The sequence below is a fragment of the Penaeus chinensis genome, chromosome 29 (genome assembly GCF_019202785.1).
Source record: "Penaeus chinensis breed Huanghai No. 1 chromosome 29, ASM1920278v2, whole genome shotgun sequence".
NCBI classification, from domain to species: Eukaryota; Metazoa; Arthropoda; class Malacostraca; order Decapoda; family Penaeidae; genus Penaeus; species Penaeus chinensis.
Genome location: NC_061847.1, coordinates 3,592,239 through 3,612,238, shown reverse-complemented (window position 1 = coordinate 3,612,238; position 20,000 = coordinate 3,592,239). Strand labels below are relative to the sequence as shown.

The 20,000-nt window shown below is 44.7% G+C and overlaps 1 protein-coding gene across 4 annotated transcripts in view; it reads right to left on the bottom strand.

Moving 5' to 3' along the window:
- LOC125040587 (espin-like) overlaps window positions 1-20,000 on the bottom strand; it is a 341,831-nt gene that overhangs the window by 7,202 nt on the left and 314,629 nt on the right. For 3 of the 4 annotated variants that reach the window (XM_047635209.1, XM_047635210.1, XM_047635207.1), the window contains one exon: window positions 3,039-3,326. In XM_047635209.1, the coding sequence (XP_047491165.1) occupies window positions 3,039-3,326 (288 nt within the window). Of the gene's footprint in view, window positions 1-3,038; window positions 3,327-11,065; window positions 13,204-19,324; window positions 19,460-20,000 lie in introns of those variants that run through there. The other variant, XM_047635208.1, reaches the window with a different exon arrangement.

Genomic DNA, 20,000 nt, shown 5'->3' with positions numbered 1-20,000 from the left:
TTCTTCCTCTTTCCTCCTTCTTCCTCCAGCAAATCCCGCTGGGTTTTCCGGTTTTCGCAGCAGCCATTTTGAAAAAGCTTCTAAACCGGCGGCCAATAGGACACTCGGAAACCCCCAACCCCCCCTATTTGAATATTAGAAGGATCTCCACTTTCGAAAAAGCTAAAAAATTATCTCAATTTTCTCGCCGGTTACTCCCAAACTCGCGTCATTAAAAAAAGGGGCGTTTCTTGCCGGCGTCGTTCGTCTAAATCGTTAGTTATGAATCCGAGAGAAATCGATAACTTTCGATTTTCCGAAATGGGCGTCGACGCGCACGCAACCCCAAAAGATATTCCGTGATGTGTCAATGACGAAGGAAAAGAGAATTAAAAGAAAAAAAAAGAAGAAAAGAAGAGAGAGAAAAAAAAAGGTTTATCAATTACCTTCTCTTCTTTATAGAAAAAGTCGATTTCGATTCTATTCAATAATGGATATAAAAAGATTCCGTTTACTGCCACGCACCTTATCCTTTTATAATACCTCTTTGGTGAAGACCGAAACAAATGTAATGCAAATACGAACATGAGACCTAAAGGACAGGAAATTTCCAAATGATAACGTTACGATAAAGAAATAAAAAAAAAAAATCAAGCGAAATCCTCCATTCCACGAAAAGAAACAGGTACACGAACGCTGACATAAAAGCCCATTTCTCACAGTTTCCGACCAAGACCCATTGATCTAAGATAATAAACAAGTTGTAATGTTCGTATTCACGCGTCGGTTCCGCTTGTTTAACTTGAAACCGCACCCCTCTTTTGTAGCCATTTTGTTCCAAAGGCACAATGCTGCGCGGAGGGTTCCAATACTAAGCCGCAAAACACGTGATTCATGAGTCTCTTGAAAGGTCTGCGATTCGGGAAAAAAAAGGGGGTTTGCCAAATCATTTCTAAAATTACGAAATCAGGTAATACCGGGGGAATTCGTTTTCCTACCTTACGAGAAGAGGCGGCATCTTAACTTACCTTTTCCCCGTTCGATTTTAGAGGAATAGAAGTAGAAAATAAAATCAGATACACAGAAATACTGAAATATGACTTCTAGTGCAATGAAGTGAAGTCAAGTGGTGGAATGGAGTAAAGTCAGTGCCAAGCGGTGCAGTCAAGTCAATCTACTTCGTCTAGGGTGCTTTCAGAAAGGAGAGAGAGAGAGAGAGAGAGAGAGAGAGAGAGAGAGAGAGAGAGAGAAGAGAGAGAGAGGAGAGAGAGAGAGAGAGAGAGAGAGAGGAGAAGGAAGAGAGAGAGAGAATGCGGAGGAGAGAGAGAGAGAGAGACGAAGAGAGAGAGAGGAGAGAGAGAGAGAGAGAGAGAGACGAGGGGAGCGAGAGAGAGCGGAAAGAGAGAGAGAGAGAGAGAGAGAGAGAGAGCGAAAGAGAGAGAGAGAGAGGGAAAGAAAGAGAGAGAAAGAGAGACAGACAAATAAACAGACAAAAAAGAGAAAGGGAGAGAACGGGAATGGAGGACCATCAAAATAAAAGAGAAAACCGTCTGGAGAAAAGTGTCAGAAAAATAAACTACTCAATAAATCAGCGAGGAGGAGAAGGGAAGCACTAGCACATGCAGAGTAACAAGAGGCAGGCAGTGCTGAATACTTTGACCACCGACAGGTCTACGGCAGGGGTGAGATCTGTAATCATGCGCTTTCTCTATCGCCATCCTTTTTTTCATCCTTTCTCTTTCTCTATTCGTAATCTCTACCTCTCTCCCTCCCTCCCTCCCTCCCTCCCTCCCTCCCTCCCTCTCTTTCTCTTTCTCTCTTTCTTTCATCCTTTTCTTTTTCATCCGTAACTCATCTCTCTTCTCTTCTCTCTCTCTCTCTCTCTCTCTCTCTCTCACTCTTCTCTCTCTTCTCTCTATCTCTTCTCTTCTTTTTTTTTTTCTTTTCTCTCTTTTTATCCTTTTCTTTTTCAGTCCCCCAAACCATCTCTCTCTCTCTTCTTCCTCTCTCTCTTCTCCTCTCTCTCTCTCTCTCTCTCTCCTCTCTCTCTCTCTCTCTATTCTCTATCTCTATCTCTATCTCAAAAACTTATCCTATCTCTATATCTTAAACTATATCTATATCTATATCCTATTCTATCTTTCTCAAACTCTATCCTCTTCTCTATTCCCTCTTTTTTCTTTCTCTCTTTCTCTCTCTCTCTCCTGCTGGGCAGCCCGACATACCCGGTGGCGGGGTATGCTGGCCCTATGTCCACTGGGTTACGGACGTCAGGTCGTGCTGATGCGTCGTGCAGTGGCCCCCTGATGTCGTAGTCTGGTGGGGGGACTCCTGAAGGGGGGGCATGCGAGACCGTTGAGAAGCATAGCAATGAGAGGATAAGGATGTGGAGGATAAGGAGAGGAAGGAGGAGGAGGAGGAGGAGGAGGAGGAGGAGGAGGAGGAGGAGGAGGAGGAGGAGGAGGAGGAGGAGGAGGAGGAGGCGGAGGAGGAGGAGGAGGAGGAGGAGTGGGAGGAGGAGGAGGAGTGGGGGGAGGAGTGGGGGGAGGAGTGGGGGGAGGAGGGGGAGGAGGAGGAGGAGGAGGAGGAGGAGGAGGAGGAGGAGGAGGAGGAGGAGGAGGAGGAGGAGGAGGAGGAGGAGGAGGGAAGGGGGTGGGGATGAAGCAAGTAAGGGGATGTAAAGGGAAGAGGGGGGGGGGGGGTCGAGTAGGAGTCACGGGGCAGGTTTGTAAGTTTGGCGAGGGAGGTCCTTGGTAAGGTAGGTGGGAGGGGACTTGATTGCGTTAAAGGTCTTCATGACGTCTCATTGTCATTGTTTTTCAATTTAATTTATCTTTTATTTTTTGAATTTTTGGAATCGTTATTTTCAAAATGTGTGTATGATCATGCATCTAAGTTCTAGTCTCTCTAACAATAATAACAATAAATGATCATGCTTGTTTCATAGTCTGCCAAAGCAAAGAGCAGAGGCAGAGCTTGTCGTGGAAGGCGTCAATCCACTCCTTCACGAGGGAATAATAACGGGAAATCCCGCCCCGATCCCGTGGCCGGAGACTCACCAGCGATGAGGTCGTCGAGGCCCTGGAGCCTCTGCTTGCGTCGTGCGGCCTCCCCGTTGCCTTCTTCCTCGTGTTCCTCCTTGGAAGATCCCTCCCTCGGGTTCGAGCGGGAGGAGGAGGAGCGACGGGAAGGAGACGCGGCCGAGGCGGCGTCTCGCGCGCGCCCCGCCGACTCCCGCGCGGCCGCCCGACTCGCCATGAGGGCCGGATCGATGTCCTCGTAGTGGTGGTCGTGGTCGCCGCTGCTGACGGAGGCCGAGTCGTCGCCGCTGTGCACGTCGGCCTTCACTGTGAGCGGAAAGGACGAGGTTAGAGGGAGGCCCAAGGTGGAAGTTACTGAGGGCTGGTAGGCGGGGAAGGATAGCGAGGAGAAGCTAAAAGAACGAGACCTTGGAAAAATCATTAGCAGAACACATGCCCTTCAGTGAAAGCAGTACAGCATGGTACAGCACGCAAGTTCTCTAAGTCCTTCAACGGGAATGTCCGTATTTATCCATGCTACTAAATATATATACACAAATAAATAAGCATGTGCATATAACATCTGTATAATCATAAATATAAATTCATAATATTATTGCTTGCACACCAACATTTCGGTTCCTACCAGAACGTCCATAAAAGAAAGTGTCTTAAGAAATAATACAAAACGAAACAGACAGCAGGAAAATGCTTTCTGTACGACAATCGATCGAATCCAACCCTCTAAAGACAGCCATTCAGGAATTCCGTGCTTATATTTTAGCTGAACGCGTCTGTTATTACGAACTCCGAGGACCCGCTTGCTGTGAGAAATGACACTCATCTGTCATCTTTGAGTCTTGCGATCGACTCATCTGTTTTCCGCAGCCTCCTTCTCTACTGTATCTACCTCGCTCGCTCTCACCCTTTCAACAAATTCACTCATTTACTCAATCAGGGGGGATGGGAGGGAGAGACAGAGTGAGAGAGAGAATTCTTGAAACATTCTCTCTCTCTCTCTCTCTCTCTCTCTCTCTCTCTCTCTCTCTCTCTCTCTCTCTCTCTCTCTCTCTCTCTCTCTCTCTCTCTCTCACTCTCTTCTTTTCTTGCGGATGGATCAATTAGGTTAATCGGTGACGTATTTACAACATAATCATTCTTCTCTTTGGTCTGTTTCTGTCGGAATGTTTATACTTCCGGTTTTATTGTTACTTACACAAATATGTATACAAACAGATAACAGTTTGTACACACATAAAAACTTGCTTAGGGACTAAAGACTACCCCCCTCTCCCCCCCCCCCCCAAAAAAAAAGGCAAAAGAGGAAAAACAAACACAAGAAACCAACAGCAGAAAAACAAACACAAAAGCGAAATATTAAAGCAGACAAAAAGGAAAAAAAAGAAAAACGGTAACACTTCAAGGCTCGCAGTGGGTAATGAGCGCGGTTAACCTAATACATGGACGGTGCATGACGACAGGAAACCCGGACTGGCGCATGAGATCATGAACAGAGGAGCAAGGTTGAGGTGGAGGAAGACACTGAGTGTGAGACTCGGTTAGTGGGCGAAGGAGACGTTTATGCTCAGGAAATGGGACGGCCATGTACAGATCGTAATATATACACACACATATTGTAGTTACTATGATATATATCTATATCTATATCCATTTATATATATTTTATATATATGTGTATGCATGTGCGTGTCTAATAATAATATATATATATATATATATATATATGATACATACATACATACATACATGCATGCATACATAAACAACACACACACACACACACACACACACACACACACACACACACACACACACACACACACACACACACACACACACACACACACACGGGGCGGGGATGCGGCGGCCGCCGGAGAGAGAGCGGGAAAGCCGCCACCTGTTCCCAACCTCCGGCGAATTCGCGGGCGTCGATGTCCGCCCATAACGTGATTACATTTCGACACGTTCGTTCCTTCCCGCCGGCGACGTGGCTAGCGAACGACACAAACGACCGAGTAAACCATCCAGTATCCTTCGCAGCAGAACAAATTGGATTCTGACAAATGAACGTTGAACCGTTTAAAATCATACATCCTCCCCCCTCTCCCTCTCCACCCCTCCCCACGTGCGTTTTCGCGGGAAATCGACTCTTATTTAAGTGCGCCATTAGATCGAAAATCGGCCGAATCTTTAAGGAACTGACGCTATGACGTAGATTTTTTTTTTTTCTTTTCCTTTTTTTTTTTCTTTTCTTTTTTTAACGAGGGTGGAAGCAAACACGCTTTCTATTGTCTCAGTTCCTTGCTTAATGATTTCACTTCCGGTTGCCGTAGATGCTCATAGGGTACGTTAATGTGCATTGTCTTCTCTTTTCTTTTCTTTTCTTATTGTTTTGTTTGAATGTGTTACTTTCTTGTGAGTTTTGGTTCTTTAAATTTCTCTCAGCATTTTTATTTCTATTTTTTTTTTTTTTTCGTTTGAATAACCCGATCCTGTAAAATGTTCAATCACTGTGTAATTTTATCTCTTGTAGCGTATATTTACCTACAGTATTTACCGTTTATGTGTTTGTCTGTCTAATTTCTTTCGCTTTCTCTCTCTCTCTCTCTCTCTCTCTCCCTCTCTCTCCCTCTCTCCCTCTCTCCCTCTCTCCCTCTCTCCCTCTCTCCCTCTCTCCCTCCCTCCCTCCCTCCCTCCCTCCCTCCCTCCCTCCCTCCCCTCCCTCCCTCCCTCTCCCTCTCCCTCTCCCTCTCTCTCTCTCTCCCTCTCTTTCTTTTTCTCCTCTTTCTCTTCCTTTCTTTCTTTCTTTCTTTCTCTCTCTCTCTCTCTCTCTCTCTCTCTCTCTCTCTCTCTCTCTCTCTCTCTCTCTCTCTCTCTCTCTCTCCCTCACTCTCTTATTCTCTTTCTTTTTCTTTCTTTCTTTCTTTCTCTCTTTCTTTCTTTCTGTCTCTCTCTCTCTCTCCCCAGCGTACATGTCCTCATGCGCCCCCCCCCCCCCCCATACCGCTCCTTACTCTCCTCTCCTCACCTCCATCCCCCACTCCCCCACCCCCCTGAATTGGAACACCCCCCTTCCCCTCTCCTTTTTTGGCCGGGAGCCCCCCCTTCGTCGTAAACCCCCCCTCACCCCCCTTTCCCTCACCCCACTCTTCAAAATATCCCCCCCCTCCTCCTGGTCTTAAAAATCCCTACTTTTATTCCCCTTACCTTGAAATCCTCCTTCCAACTCCAAGAAAATAAAAATAAATGAATAAGTAAACCAATAAAAACAAATAAAAATATATGAAAATTTATATTAAGTGAATGAATAAAACTCCCCCCCCCCCTTAACCTCGATATCTCCTTCCCTTAACTCTAACCCCCCCACCTTATTCACCCCCAACCTCGAAATCCTCCTCCCCCCCCCCCCCCCCAACGTTTCCAACTCCTACTCCTCCAACTCCAAAGTCCCTCCCCATCCCCCATCCCTCGCCCCCAACTTCAGAAGCCCCCCCCTCGCCCCCAACACCAGAAGTCCCCCTCCCCTCGCCCCAACTCCAAAAGCCCCCCCCCTCTCCCCCAACTCCAATAGCCGCTCCCCTCTCTACCCCAACTCCATTAGCCCCCCCCTCGCCCCCAACTCCAAAAGCCCCCTCCCCTCGCCCCCACCTCCAACAGCCCCCCCTCCCTCCCCCTTCTCCGATTTCACCCGCGCCGGCGCACTCTCCCGCGATGACATCAGCGCGGGCGCAGTGGCTGCCTCGCACCCTCCAGCTGGTCTGGAAAACGGGACCCGAGACCAGATGTTCACACTTTGTCCGCCATCCCTCGTTTTTTTGTTTTTCTTCGTTTTTTTTACGGGGGGAGGGAGGGGGTCATCATCATTTTTTTTGTTTGTTTGTTTATTTTTTTATTTGTCGTTTGGAATGGTCATCATCTGTTGCGTTGCTGTAAGTGGTGATGTGTGTGTGTGTGTGTGTGTGTGTGTGTGTGTGTGTGTGTGTGTGTGTGTGTGTGTGTGTGTGTGTGTGTGTGTGTGTGTGTGTGTGTGTGTGTGTGTGTGTGTGTGTGTGTGTGTACGTGTGTGTGTGTACGTGTGTGTGTGTGTGTGTGTGTGTACGTGTGTGTGTGTGTGTACGTGTGAGTGTGTACGTGTGAGTGTGTACGTGTGAGTGTGTACGTGTGCGTGTGTACGTGTGCGTGTGTACGTGTGCGTGCGTATTATGTATTATGTATGTATGTGCGTGGGTGTGCATTTGCCTCCCAATCAACCAGAAAACAGTAATATTCCCCAGAAAGATTATTTGCGTGTTGCGTCACCCGCCCGTGTGACGCTAAGCAGATTCTTTTACAACGGCATTTTTTTGCAAATTCAGTGGTGCAAAAAAAATGTATTATTATCTTGAACTCGACAAACAAACAAAAAAAAAAGAGGAAAGAAAAATTAAACAAATAAATGTAAAGACTTCAGTCAGGTTCACAATATGTTACTATTGAATTGCTCATCTCTGGAGAATTATTTCTTCAAGGAAAATGTTTTTAAAATTGGCCGAGACCGTTATCCGATTTCTAAATTCAAAATGACGTTTCATTGCAATGACAGGCTTGTGTCTTTCACAGGTAGGTGACTGTTTTAAATACTATGGAGGCAAAAAATACAAGAGAGGGTGAAGGAGGAAAGGGAGAGAGAGAGAAGAGGAAGTGGGAGGGAGGGAGGGAGAAGAGAGAGAAGAGAAGAGAAGAGAGAGAGAAGAGAAGAAGAGAAGAGAAGAGAAGAGAGACGAGAAGAGAAGAGAAGAGACGAGAGAGAGAGGAGAGCGAGTCATACAAGAGAAATTTATAACTGACACAATTAACATGGCGCGGAAGATACGCGGGTAGGAACAATTATGAATGTACAACCTTTGTTCTAAATCCTGTGCCCTGAAAACCTAAAACTGACGTGAAAACAAATGACCAAAAAAGGATATAAACTGTTCATATAACTAACTTAGTAACTCGGTTCGCTAAATGCCATCCAAACACTGTGAAGCCTTTACTTATCATGCGCATAAGAAATATCTTATTTGCACTGTACATTCCGGTTATGAATGATAACTGGCGAACACAACCCACACGCTTTGTTTATGTATGTGTGGGCGTGGGCGTGGGCGTGTGCGTGTTCGTGTGCGTTTGCGTGTTCGTGTGCGTGTGCGTGTGCGTGTGCGTGTGCGTATGCGTGCTTGTGCATGTGAGTGTGTGTGTCCATATACGTGTGTGTGCATATATATTTGTCTGTATATATGCTAGGTTGGATACATGTGTAATCCTGTTTCATGCCTATGTGCATATCTAGCACAAAATAAACAGGCAAGCAGGGACGTCCATAACATCGTTCCGAGTACACAAGCAACTGGGCTTCGACCGCAACGATGCAAGACGCGCAATGGCACACGATGATCACGATGATCTCCTCTGCCTTCTCCGCGCCGCGTTTAGTAAATCAGCGAAAACTTGCCGATATATCCATTCTCACGGGCTGACAACAATGGCTAAGGACCTCCATTATTTATGTCGCTTAACAGAACATGTGAATGCTAATTACGCACCGGGGAAAAAAAAATGCCTGGCTGGTTTTATGTAGGTCATGTTAGCTTTGCGTTAATGAACTCTCGTTGGGGGAAAATTGCATCTGCAATTATCTTTTTCTTTCTTTCACTGAGCGTCCGCGGAAATTCTTGCGGATACCTACTTCACTCGGCGTCGATATCACCGTCGTCTTCTAAATTCACAGCGTAATAAAACGTCGCGGTTAGGAAACTCTGTACTACAAGGTATTCATCGGGCTAATGCAATAACCACGTACGTAATATACGTGCAAGAAAAAAAAAATGAATACTAGCGAAGTGTGTCGATGCGTTGAACAAGCTCTAAAGCGGAAATTTGCGGGGAATTTCTAACTCGCCTTTCCATCAACTTCCGGTCACTCGGTCCCACAAGCTCCTGTTTTACCAGAAACCTATAAAACCCCACTCCTCTCTTTATATTGTTTCGTCGACTACTGTATGGAGAGAAAAAAATAGTCGAAAAAAAAAAACATACTGCAGCCGAAAGAAAAAGAAACCGGGATTTTTTTTTTTTTTCGGAAAGAGGAAGGGAAATAAAAAAAAAAAGCGGGAAAAGAGAAAGATCAAAAGAAGTAAAAATGGAAAGAAGAAAAGAAGTGCTCCTAATAGATAAAAAATTAAACAATCGAGAAAAGCACATAAGAAAAGGCCAGACGTCGAGACAAGATAAAGAAAAAGAAAAATATGAAAGCGATGTAATCAGTTTCAACGCTTTTCCATTTTTCCACGAGAGTAAATCACTGGATTCATCACCTCTACAGGTCAGCTGATTCTCTACAGCCAGAACGAACTGACGTCACCGAACGGAAAGACAATACAAAAGAAGAGAGAAAAGAAATAAGAAAAATAAAAAGAAATACAATCCCAAACTATGGTTCAACGATCACCATCCCCCTCCCTCCCTCCCTCCTTCTCCCTCCCTCCCTCCTTCTCCCTCCTTCTCTCCTTCCTCCCTCCGCCTTCTCCCTCAGGTGCAAATACTCAACCGCCCATTACAGAGGCGAGCATCGTGCAGAAACCGCACAGAAAACCATCCTTAACGACACTTGACGTACGAGGGGAGGGGAAGGGAGGGAGGAGGAGGAGGGGGGCGTTGTCAGTCGAGTTGTAAACACTGGAAAGCATAACAAAGGCGTTGGGGTCACCGTGTTCTGAGGACGAATGATCGTTCAATGGAGGTCGTTTTCCGGCCGGCTTCTCGTCCGTTAAGAGACACTATGGGTTTTCGAGCATGAGGGAGGGAGGGAGGGAGGGAAGTAAGGAGGGCGAGGGGGGAGGAAGTAAGGAGGGAGAGAGAGGGGGAAGGAAGTAAAGAGGGAGGGAGAAGGGGAAGGAAGTAAGGAGGGAGAGGGAGAGGGAAAGGGAGGGAGGGAGGGGGGGAGAGAGGGAGAGAGGGAGGGAGGGAGGGAGGGGGAGGGGGAGGGGGAGGGGGAGGGGGAGGGAGAGGGAGAGGGAGAGGGAGGGGGGGGGGGAGAGAGAGAGAGAGAGAGGAGAGGGAAGAGAGAGAGAGAGAGTGAGAGAGAGAGAGAGAGAGAATCTTAAGACGAATTAAATCAAAATTAGTAACTTTTTCGATTTCATTACCACCATACGGACATACCGTTAATCATCCAAAATTTAGACACCTTGGCATCTCTAAATACAGACAACAAATATAAATATCTAGGAACCTGCATTAATTACCAAATCATAAATAACCTACTAACCCACACAAAAGGAAATGCATAATGATGTATGTATTTATGTAATATGTATTATGTATGTATGTGCATACATGTATCACACACATGTACGTATGAATGTACGTGTATGTCAAGTGGGAGGGAAGAGAAGGGTGAAAGGGAGGGGGAGGAGGGAGGAGGAGGGGGAAGGTTGTTCAGGTTCACCAAGTAATCAGGTAGACGCTGTTGACAAGCGCAACCTTTCCGCCGCCTTTACACAAATCCGGGTCCTCCCCAACTTTTTTTTTTTTTTTTTTTCTTTTGACAATGAGGTTTCGAATTCGCCTTTTGGAATCGGTCAAGGCTGCGCAGTTAAATCGATTTATCTGGGAGGATTAGTGCTGGATCTTTACGGCGTTCAGGAAACTTCGAAGGACGGAGCCATTGTATTTTTTTTCTTCTTTTTTTTATCAGGGACACAAAAGCTAATTTGTATTGTCGACTGGAGTATTCCGGAACAGGAAACCACCTGCATGTTCACTGATGCAGTTTGGAAATGTATCATCTGCGTATCTTTCAAAATCATATTAATGAAACATGTTCGTCTTACCATAAGGTCTAAAATGCAAGCAAAGATTGATGCAGATTATGAGTATACTACCCACAGTATATTACACATACTTAAGAGAAGACACACTTGCACATACACACAATAAATACCAGCAAACACAAACACTAGTACACAAAAAACAACCAAAACAGCTGCAAACTTAAACTATTAGGAAAAGCAGAAAAATACCTGGTGACTCGTATCCGGAGTCTCTGTGTGTGTCAGGCTCGCTAAGAGTTTCATAGTGCGAGCCTGACCCGACACTCTCCTCGTCATCTTGAGTGTAGTGGAGGACCTTCTGCGTCGTCTGACTCGGCCCTTGACTGACGTCGTTTCCTGAAGGCACACGCGGGGATTTTCTGGCTCCGTCTGTTTCATCACTGTCTCCCGTTTCCTCCGAGTTTTCGTCATTTTGCCTCGTGTTCTGCGGCTCGATGCTTTCGTATATGGAGTCGTCCTCTCCTTTGCCATCGCTTTCGCGTCCTTGATCACAGTTTTCGTTCCCAGTTTTATCACTGGCTCGAAAAGACAACGAGTCCGCCGAGCCTTTTTCACTGTCGGCAGGAATGGGAATCAGCACCGGTTCACAATCGTGTGCTGGGATTCTACCTGTAGCCTTTTCTGTGGTACAATTGCTGTCGTCTTTAAACTCACTCACTGCCGCATTTGCATCTGTGCGAGTGCAGCTCTCAGCAACGTCGGTATCCTCGTCTCTGCCTGTATGCAGCGCGGTGCTGAGTCGGGCCGCGTGTGCGTGGATGGTGGCGGCGCCGGCCATGGCTGGGCTTGAATGGCAGGTGCTGCGGCTCTGACCGATTCCTGCCTTTGCTCTCCCCGGCAGTGCGTCACGCCTGGTAGGGCGGCCGTCGGCGATCTGCTGGGGCGTGTGGCCTTCCAGGGAACCTTTACCCTCCTTTCCCGCCGTAACGGAGGCTCTGGCTCGAGTCCTAGGCAGCGAGCCGTGACTGTCAAGTTGTCGACGCTCTGCCCGGGGCAGCGTCCAGGTCCCGCCCCCTTCCCTGTCACCTGCGCGGAGCCTCGGAGGATTAGGCCGAGACGAGACACGGTGAGATGCAGAACTGGGTTGGCCTTTGTTTTCTCCTCTCTGTTTGCCTTTCTTATCCATCTCGCTCACTCCGCCTGACTCGTCGGCGTGACCGACTGGGAAGGCACTTTGCCCGAAAACCCCGTCGCCGTCGTTGGAATCTAGCGGTAGAGACTCCGTTCCAGGTTCCATGGAGTCTGGAGGGCTGTTGAGGATCTGCGAGATAGTGCTGATGAGGTTGGCTGGAGACCGACCTCCGTCTCCTCGGCATGGCTTTCTGCATACGTCTTCTAGCTCGTCCTCGGTGCTGCAGCCATCCTCGATATCCAGGCGCTTTTCCTGCACTTCCTGGAAATCATGCGATATAAGAGACTCCGGGCTGCCGTCCGCTCGTCTGCTGCTAGTCGGGGATCCGCAGGAGGCTCCCTGGCCCGTGACAAGAGCCTCGTGACTGCAGTCGAGGTCTTCGCACACAGTCACCTGCGTCGTCATGGAAGTCGGCTCTTCGCTGGGCTCGAAATTCGCCTCCCGCTGCAGGTCTGGGCGTCCGCCGTCGTCCCGAATTTCGATCATGTTGCTGTTGACGGTGATGTTGTAGCTGCACGTAGACTGAGGCCCGCTCGTGTCCATGGCCGGCGAATGACAGCCCTTCTCCTTCAGGTTTGGGCTTGCTTCCCTCGATCGGTGTGACTGAGTGTCATTCCGTGCACCTGCAACATCACCCTCGCCTTCCACGCTCTGCTCGTTGAGTTGCACGATGGCATTCTGCACTCGGACGCAGTGGGAGATTCCGCGGGCCTCCTGGGAAGCCGCCGCGGCCTCCTTCCCATTCCTGACCACAAGCCTCGTCACCAGCCGCCCTTCCGACTCTTCTTCCACGGCGCCCTCCTTGCCGCCGACTCGCACCTCCCCATTCTCCGCCGTGTGACCCCCGTTTTCTATCGCACTCTTGCAATTTACTGCATTCCCACCATTGCCGTTTATCCCATTTTCTGCTCCTCTTCCATTTACACTGAGTTTTCTCAAACTGCTTCGGTAAATCTTTTCGAGCCTCCTTTGTTCCCGCCTCCGCGAGTTGAGGCAGTTGAGGAAGAACAGAGTCTGTACACACGTGTACGTCAGGCCCACCAGGCCTATGAACAACACCTCGAGCATGATGGCCGTCAGCAGCGGAGTCAGCCGCGTCAGACGGGATCGTCCATCTTCCAAGTTCAAAAGCGCCGCCGATGCGTGTTCCGCTGCCTCTATCTTCGCTCGTTTTAATCGCTCTTACGTTCGACGCCTGAAAACAACTCTACTCGTCATCGACCGTTCAACTCCCTCCGCTTTTCCCACGGACGGAGATGAAGATGCTACACGGCGGGAGATGATATCGTGTCACCTTGAGCAGCATCTTCATCCAGGGAATTTCCCTCCACTCCGCTCACATATTAATTGATTATGATGACTTGCACAATGAACCCACCCCCTTTCCCTTTACCCCCATTTCTCCCCCGCCCCTCCTACCCCCTTCTCCATCTCACGAATGCCAGCGACGAATAACCAGTGTATCATGGAGTTCGAGCTGCATCTCTTTCGTAAACTATTTCGCATTTTTATTTCTAAGTCATAACGTGGGATAGATATGTAGCGTGGAAAAGTGTAAGTTACGTAGCAATGCGGGAGGAGGCGAGGGGGGGAGATGGGGAAGGGGAAGGAGAAGGAGAAGGAGAAGGAGAAGGAGAAGGGGGAAGGGGAAGAAGATGAGGAAGAGGAAGATGAAGAGGAAGAAGAGGAAGAAGAAGAAGAAGGGGAAGGAGAGATACATAGATAGACAGATATATATATATATATATATATAGAGAGAGAGAGAGAGAGAAAAGACATACCAAGTTAGAAAAAAACAGGTAATGCGCCATAAAACGAAACAAACAAACCAACAGAACGCGAAAGAGACAAAAAAAAGAAAAAAAAAAGAGAGAAGACACCCCTAAAAGACATTAAAAAAAAAAAGGAAATAGATTTATTGTCTCTCGCTCCCACGATTCCCAACGTAATAGCAACAGGCCAAATTGCCCCGGGGAGCGGAGGAGGAAATCGCTGTAAACGTTTTTCGCTCCGATTTCACGATTTGGTGAGATTCTTTTTATTTTGTTTTATTATTATTTTTTTACTTCTTTTTTTTTGGAGGGGTGAAATGATCGATGGTATATGTAGGTGAAGAGTGTGTGTGTGTGTGTGTGTGTGTGTGTGTGTGTGTGTGTGTGTGTGTGTGTGTGTGTGTGTGTGTGTGTGTGTGTGTGCGTGCGTGTGCGTGCGTGCGCGCGTGAAGGAGAATGGTTTGTTAGTGAATTTATTTTTAGAGAGTATTGGAATATGTAATTGAAACCGTTTATCAGTCACTAAAGTAATTATAGTTTTTATACGAAAAATGAGTTCGAAATGAAAATTATCTTCTAGATTGCTATTATAACTACAGGTGAAAGTATTACAACTACTTTTCTCATTATAATTAGAATAATAATTATAATTTTGATGATAATAGTAATACGAATAATAATTATCGTAATTATAAAAAAATGATAATAATAATAATAATAATAATGATAATAATAATAATAATAATGATAATAATAATAATAATGATAATAATAATAATAATAATAATAATAATAATAATAATAATAATAATAATAATAATAATAATAATAATAATGAAAATAAAAATAATAGTAATAATCATTATTATAATAACAATAATGAAATAACAACTACAACAAAAGTACCATGACCCTAACCTGATTACATTTCGCCTACCATGAAATAAAATGTTCCACAGTACCATGGACAGGCATCGTGAAACAAAGCCTTGAGCACAATACAGCAATTTTAACCTGTCATCACTTCAGATTGAAAAAAAAAAAATCGTTGAATGAATGCTTTTCATGTTTAGAAATAATTTATAGATATGTTTATTGACACGAGGTATTAAGGATGTATCTATATCATAACCCTTTATCTATTTATAACTATATCAGTCTATTTAGATTGTATCTATCTATATCTATTTACATATCTATATTTTCGTACCTGCCTAAATTCATATATATCTATCTGTCTACTGATACCTATATTTGCCTATTTGTTCATATCTATTTATCTATATTCATCTATCTCTTCAAACCTATCCATCTATTAATCTCTCTCTCTCTCTTTATATCTATCTATCTATCTATCTATCTATCTATCTATCTATCTATCTATCTATATACATATCAGTCGGCATATTTACGCGCATTAATGGAGCGACAGAAGTTTTATTAGAAACCTCTACCGTTAATTTGTCTCAGTTCGATCACGATTCGACAATCCAACTTCCCTGATCAATAAAGTCCACAGCGAGATTGCATGGCGTAAATTCGTGTCATTTTGTTTTTCGTTTTCTTCCTTTTACTCTCCTTCGGCTGGTCTTCTTCATTCAATCTGCATCAATTTACAGAAGAAAGGAAACGGAGGAAAGTAATGAATAACTGTACCTCTCAGCCCCAAAAGAAAACACGAGAGAGGGAGACAATAAGAGACAGAAAAAAAAAGGGATCCTTTATATAATGTCTTCGAAAGAACTTCCGCGTTGCTTTTACATAACATCCCCTCCCTCTTCTCAATAACAACACGAGCTTGACGCAAACAACGGGCTCTTCGTTCTAAAAAAAAAAAAAACAACAACAAAAAATCCTCTCTTGCACGACCTGAGCAAAGTACATCTCAATGGATGAATATATTAGCGTGATTCTGCAGTTTAACCGTTGAATGATACCGGTTGACTGAGGCGCCGTAGCTGTTTTGGGGAATAGGAAAAAAAAAAAAAAAACGGTGACGGTTGGAACTCTTTTTTTTCTTTTTAATTACGGGGAACGTGAATGGGTCATTGTCCATGGCACAAAAGACATGTGTCGCAATACCATACACGTTTGTTTAATCGGCTAAACGAATGTAAGTGTAAAATGACAAGATAAAAGTTCCCTACAACGTACAAGGTTAGCTGCTTAGTACACCCTATATATATCTAGACAAAAAAACAAAGTTTCTAAGTAAAAATCGCAAACCAAAAAAATAATTCCTAAACAACTATAATAAAAAAATAGCAATAATCTATCAAAGTAAGCCATCAACCTCTCGACAATTTCTCTCTCCTTAAGCGCGCGAATTCCGAAAATAAACGACTCCAATCTTGAAAAGTCACCCGTAAACCACACACCGATAATTCCATTTTCTGTTCCCTACCCCTTCATTTACCATTACGTCTTCACCAAACCTAACTCTTCCCCCTCTCCTTCCCTTTACCTTCCCCTTCCCCTTCCCCTTCCCCTTCCCCTTCCCCTCCCCCTTCCACTTCCCCCTTCCCCTTCCCCTCTCCTCCACCCCCCCTCCCCATTCTCCAACACAATTAAGAAGAAAACAAAAACACAGCAATATGTTCGGACTTATCACTTGCACATGTTCTGCCAACTATTAAATTGTTCTTTTACTGGCGTTCTGCTCTGTAACCGCGACCTCAGCGAATGAAACAGGGAAGGAGCGGCTGCGAATTCTCATCACAGAGCTTGATGGATAGCGAAGAAGAGGGAGAGAGAGAAAAGAAAGGAGAGGGAGAGGGAGAGGGAGAGGGAGAGGGAGGAGAGAGGAGAAGGAGAAAGAGAAGGAGAGGGAGAGGGAGAGGGAGAGGGAGAGGGAGAGGGAGAAGGAGGAGAGAGGAGTAGGAGAAGGAGAAAGAGAAGGAGTGAGAGAGAGAGAGAGAGAGAGAAGAGAGAGAGAGAGAGGAGAGAGAGAGAGAGAGAGAGAGAGAGAGAGAGAGAGAGAGAGAGAGAGAGAGAGAGAGAGAGAGAGAGAGAGAGAGAGAGAGAGAGAGAGAGAGAGAGAGAGAGAGAGAGAGAGAGAGTGGGAAGGGTAGGAGAGAGAAAGAGCAAAGTACAGAATGAAGGAGTAAGAATACAGCGAGAGAAACAAAACAAAACAAAAAACACCGAGGGAGAGAAAAAAATTACACCCATAGAAAACCCAGACACGAAGACAATTACAAAAAACAAAACAAAAAAAACAATAACACAAGCGCCTCCCAAACTCACCCCCTCCTCCTTTCCTCCCCTCTCCCTCCTCTCTCCTCCCTCCATCTCACCCTTCATTACCATAAATACGAAGACTCTTGATACAAACAGATCGACCACACGTGTAATTTCTGGCGGAAGGTTATTCAAGAAAACTCGTTAGCGTCAGTCTGCTCTCACATTACGGTCAAAAAAACGTTTAGGTCGCTTGTCATATGCACTGGCGGAGGATCTCTCGGGCTTACTGTAATCTGTGAGGAGTATCGGGTGATCGTCTTTACTGTTATTGTTATTGTTGTCATTGCTATCATTATTATTGTTATTACCATTATTATCATTGTTGTCTTTATAGTGCTGATGATGCTGATGCTGATGATGATGATGATGAAGATGGGGATGATGATTGTCATTATCATTATTGCCATTATTAGTTCTACTACTATTATTATTATCATTATTGTTATTATCCTTATTATTATCATCATTATTATATATAGATGTATGCAGACATATATGTATACATCTGAGTCTATATACACTTATCTATCCATTCACCTATTCATTCTATATTCCATAAGTATGTATGTGTATGTATGCGGGTGTGTTTGCAGCGGGGGGGGGGGGGGGGGGGGGGGGCGTCTTCTATTCAATTTTTTGTTTACATAAGTTTGTACGAAGGCATTTCTCTGATAGATAGATAGATAGATGAATAGGTACCAAGAGAGAAAGAGAAAGAGAAAGAGAGAGAGAGAGAGAGAGAGAGAGAGAGAGAGAGAGAGAGAGAGAGAGAGAGAGAGAGAGAGAGAGAGAGAGAGAGAGAGAGAGAGACAGAGAGAGAGACAGAGAGACAGAGAGACAGAGAGACAGAGAGACAGAGAGAGACAGAGAGACAGAGAGACAGAGAGAGACAGAGACAGACAGAGACAGACAGACAGACAGAGAGAAACACACGCACACAGAAACAGAGTAAGAAAGACCATGTAGTTCGCACAGGAACCACACCTCTCCCTCACCAGCCCGGTACCAGTCTGTTCTGGCGATACAAGAGCTACTTACATCGCCCTTGCTTATGACGTCACACATGTAGGCCGTACCATATTGTGTGCGTTAGTAGTTCGCCTAAAGGGGGGACTATCGGGGAAAAAAGAAAAAAACAAAGAGTGACGAAGGCAAGAAGGTTGAGGAAAGAGATGAAGATGATGAGATAATGGAGAAGGGAATAGTAATGGACGACTGGTGATGGAATTAATAAAAATAATAATGATAATAATAATAATATTAATAATAATAATAATGACAATAATGATAACAATATCAACGACAACATAACAACAACAAAACAACAATAATAATAATAATAATAATAATAATAATAATAATGATAATAATACTAATAATAATAATAATAATAATAACAATAATGATAATGATAATGATAATGATAATAATAATAATAATAATAATAATAATAATAATAATACGAAGAAGACAAAGGAGGCGATGAAGAAAATGAAGCTTGTAAAAAAAAAAGACTAACAGCTGAACCTACGCCAGAACCGTATGATTTTTTTTTATATGTAAATGATGACTTGAGACCTGCCATCAGTCGTTCAGCACTTGGTTTGAAATGTATAGCTTCAGAATCCCAGATCTTCGTCATTTATTCATCTCCCCTCTCCCCATCAGAGAAAAAAAATACAAAATATTAGAAGAAAAAAAAAAACTTTTCGCCAGACTAAAACAGTTATAACCTCGTCATCTCTAACAAGATAATCCTAAGACTAAACCCCAACGATATATCAATATACGACGCTTTTCCCTTCGCTAAATATAGTCCAAAAACGAAGGCCTGTTTTAAGTAAAGTACAGTTCTCTACCAGCAGAGGAAGGGGGGGGGGGGGTACCGCAGATCCAGGCTTAACCGTAACTTTTGTGCTCTATTGACATATATCAGGAGATGTTGCAGTGATAATATCAAAGTCCTCCCTTCCTTTTTTATTCATATTATTCAAGTAAACGTTCGTGTTTTTGAAGTCCATCGAAAAGGGAGAGTAAGCACTGACGTATGCAAACGTAATTTTCACTTTTATTCCCTTATCTTCGTCTCTATTATCCTCGCCATCACTGTCTTATTTTATCCTTCGAATGTCACTGAAGAAGAGATTCACTGAGGCAACACATCCCCTCGCATTACCCACTCCACACTCGGGGTCTCTTGTGTGCAAATAAGAAGTCGGAAACAAAACCTATTATATTCAAATTCTTCCTTCGTCACATCGATCAAGCACAATCGAAGGGCATCGCTACGGATCACCATACATTTATTACACGACCGCAATGTGGTTCAAAGAGCTGCTGTAGCGAGAACACAGGCGCCGGCAGAGAGTTCACGAATTCTGCTCTTTCTCGCGCACACACACTGTAAACACTGAGCCGCTCGCCCGCGCTGTAGAAAGCTCGGCTGTACACTCGCGGGAACCACATGCACATACACACACACACACACACACACATACACGCGCGCTAATCCTCCGTCTCTCTCTCTCTCTCTCTCTCTCTCTCTCTCTCTCTCTCTCTCTCTCTCTCTCTCTCTCTCTCTCTCTCTCTCTCTCTCTCTCTCTCTCTCTCTCTCTGGCTGTCTGTCTCTGTCTGTCTCTGTCTCCCCCCTCTCTCCCTCTCTCTTTCTCCGTATATATATATATATATATATATATATATATATATATATATATATAGACACATTTACATGTGTATATAAATATACAAATTTATATGTGTACATATATATCCAAATATATACATACATACACACACACACACACACACACACACACACACACACACACACACACACACATATATATATACATATATAAACACATATGTACTATAGTGTGTATTGAATACCAGGTATAAAAAATAATAATGATACTGTAAATGTTATATACGTATAGGACCTACATCCCCCGTCGAAACCCTCCCACCAGGCGACGTC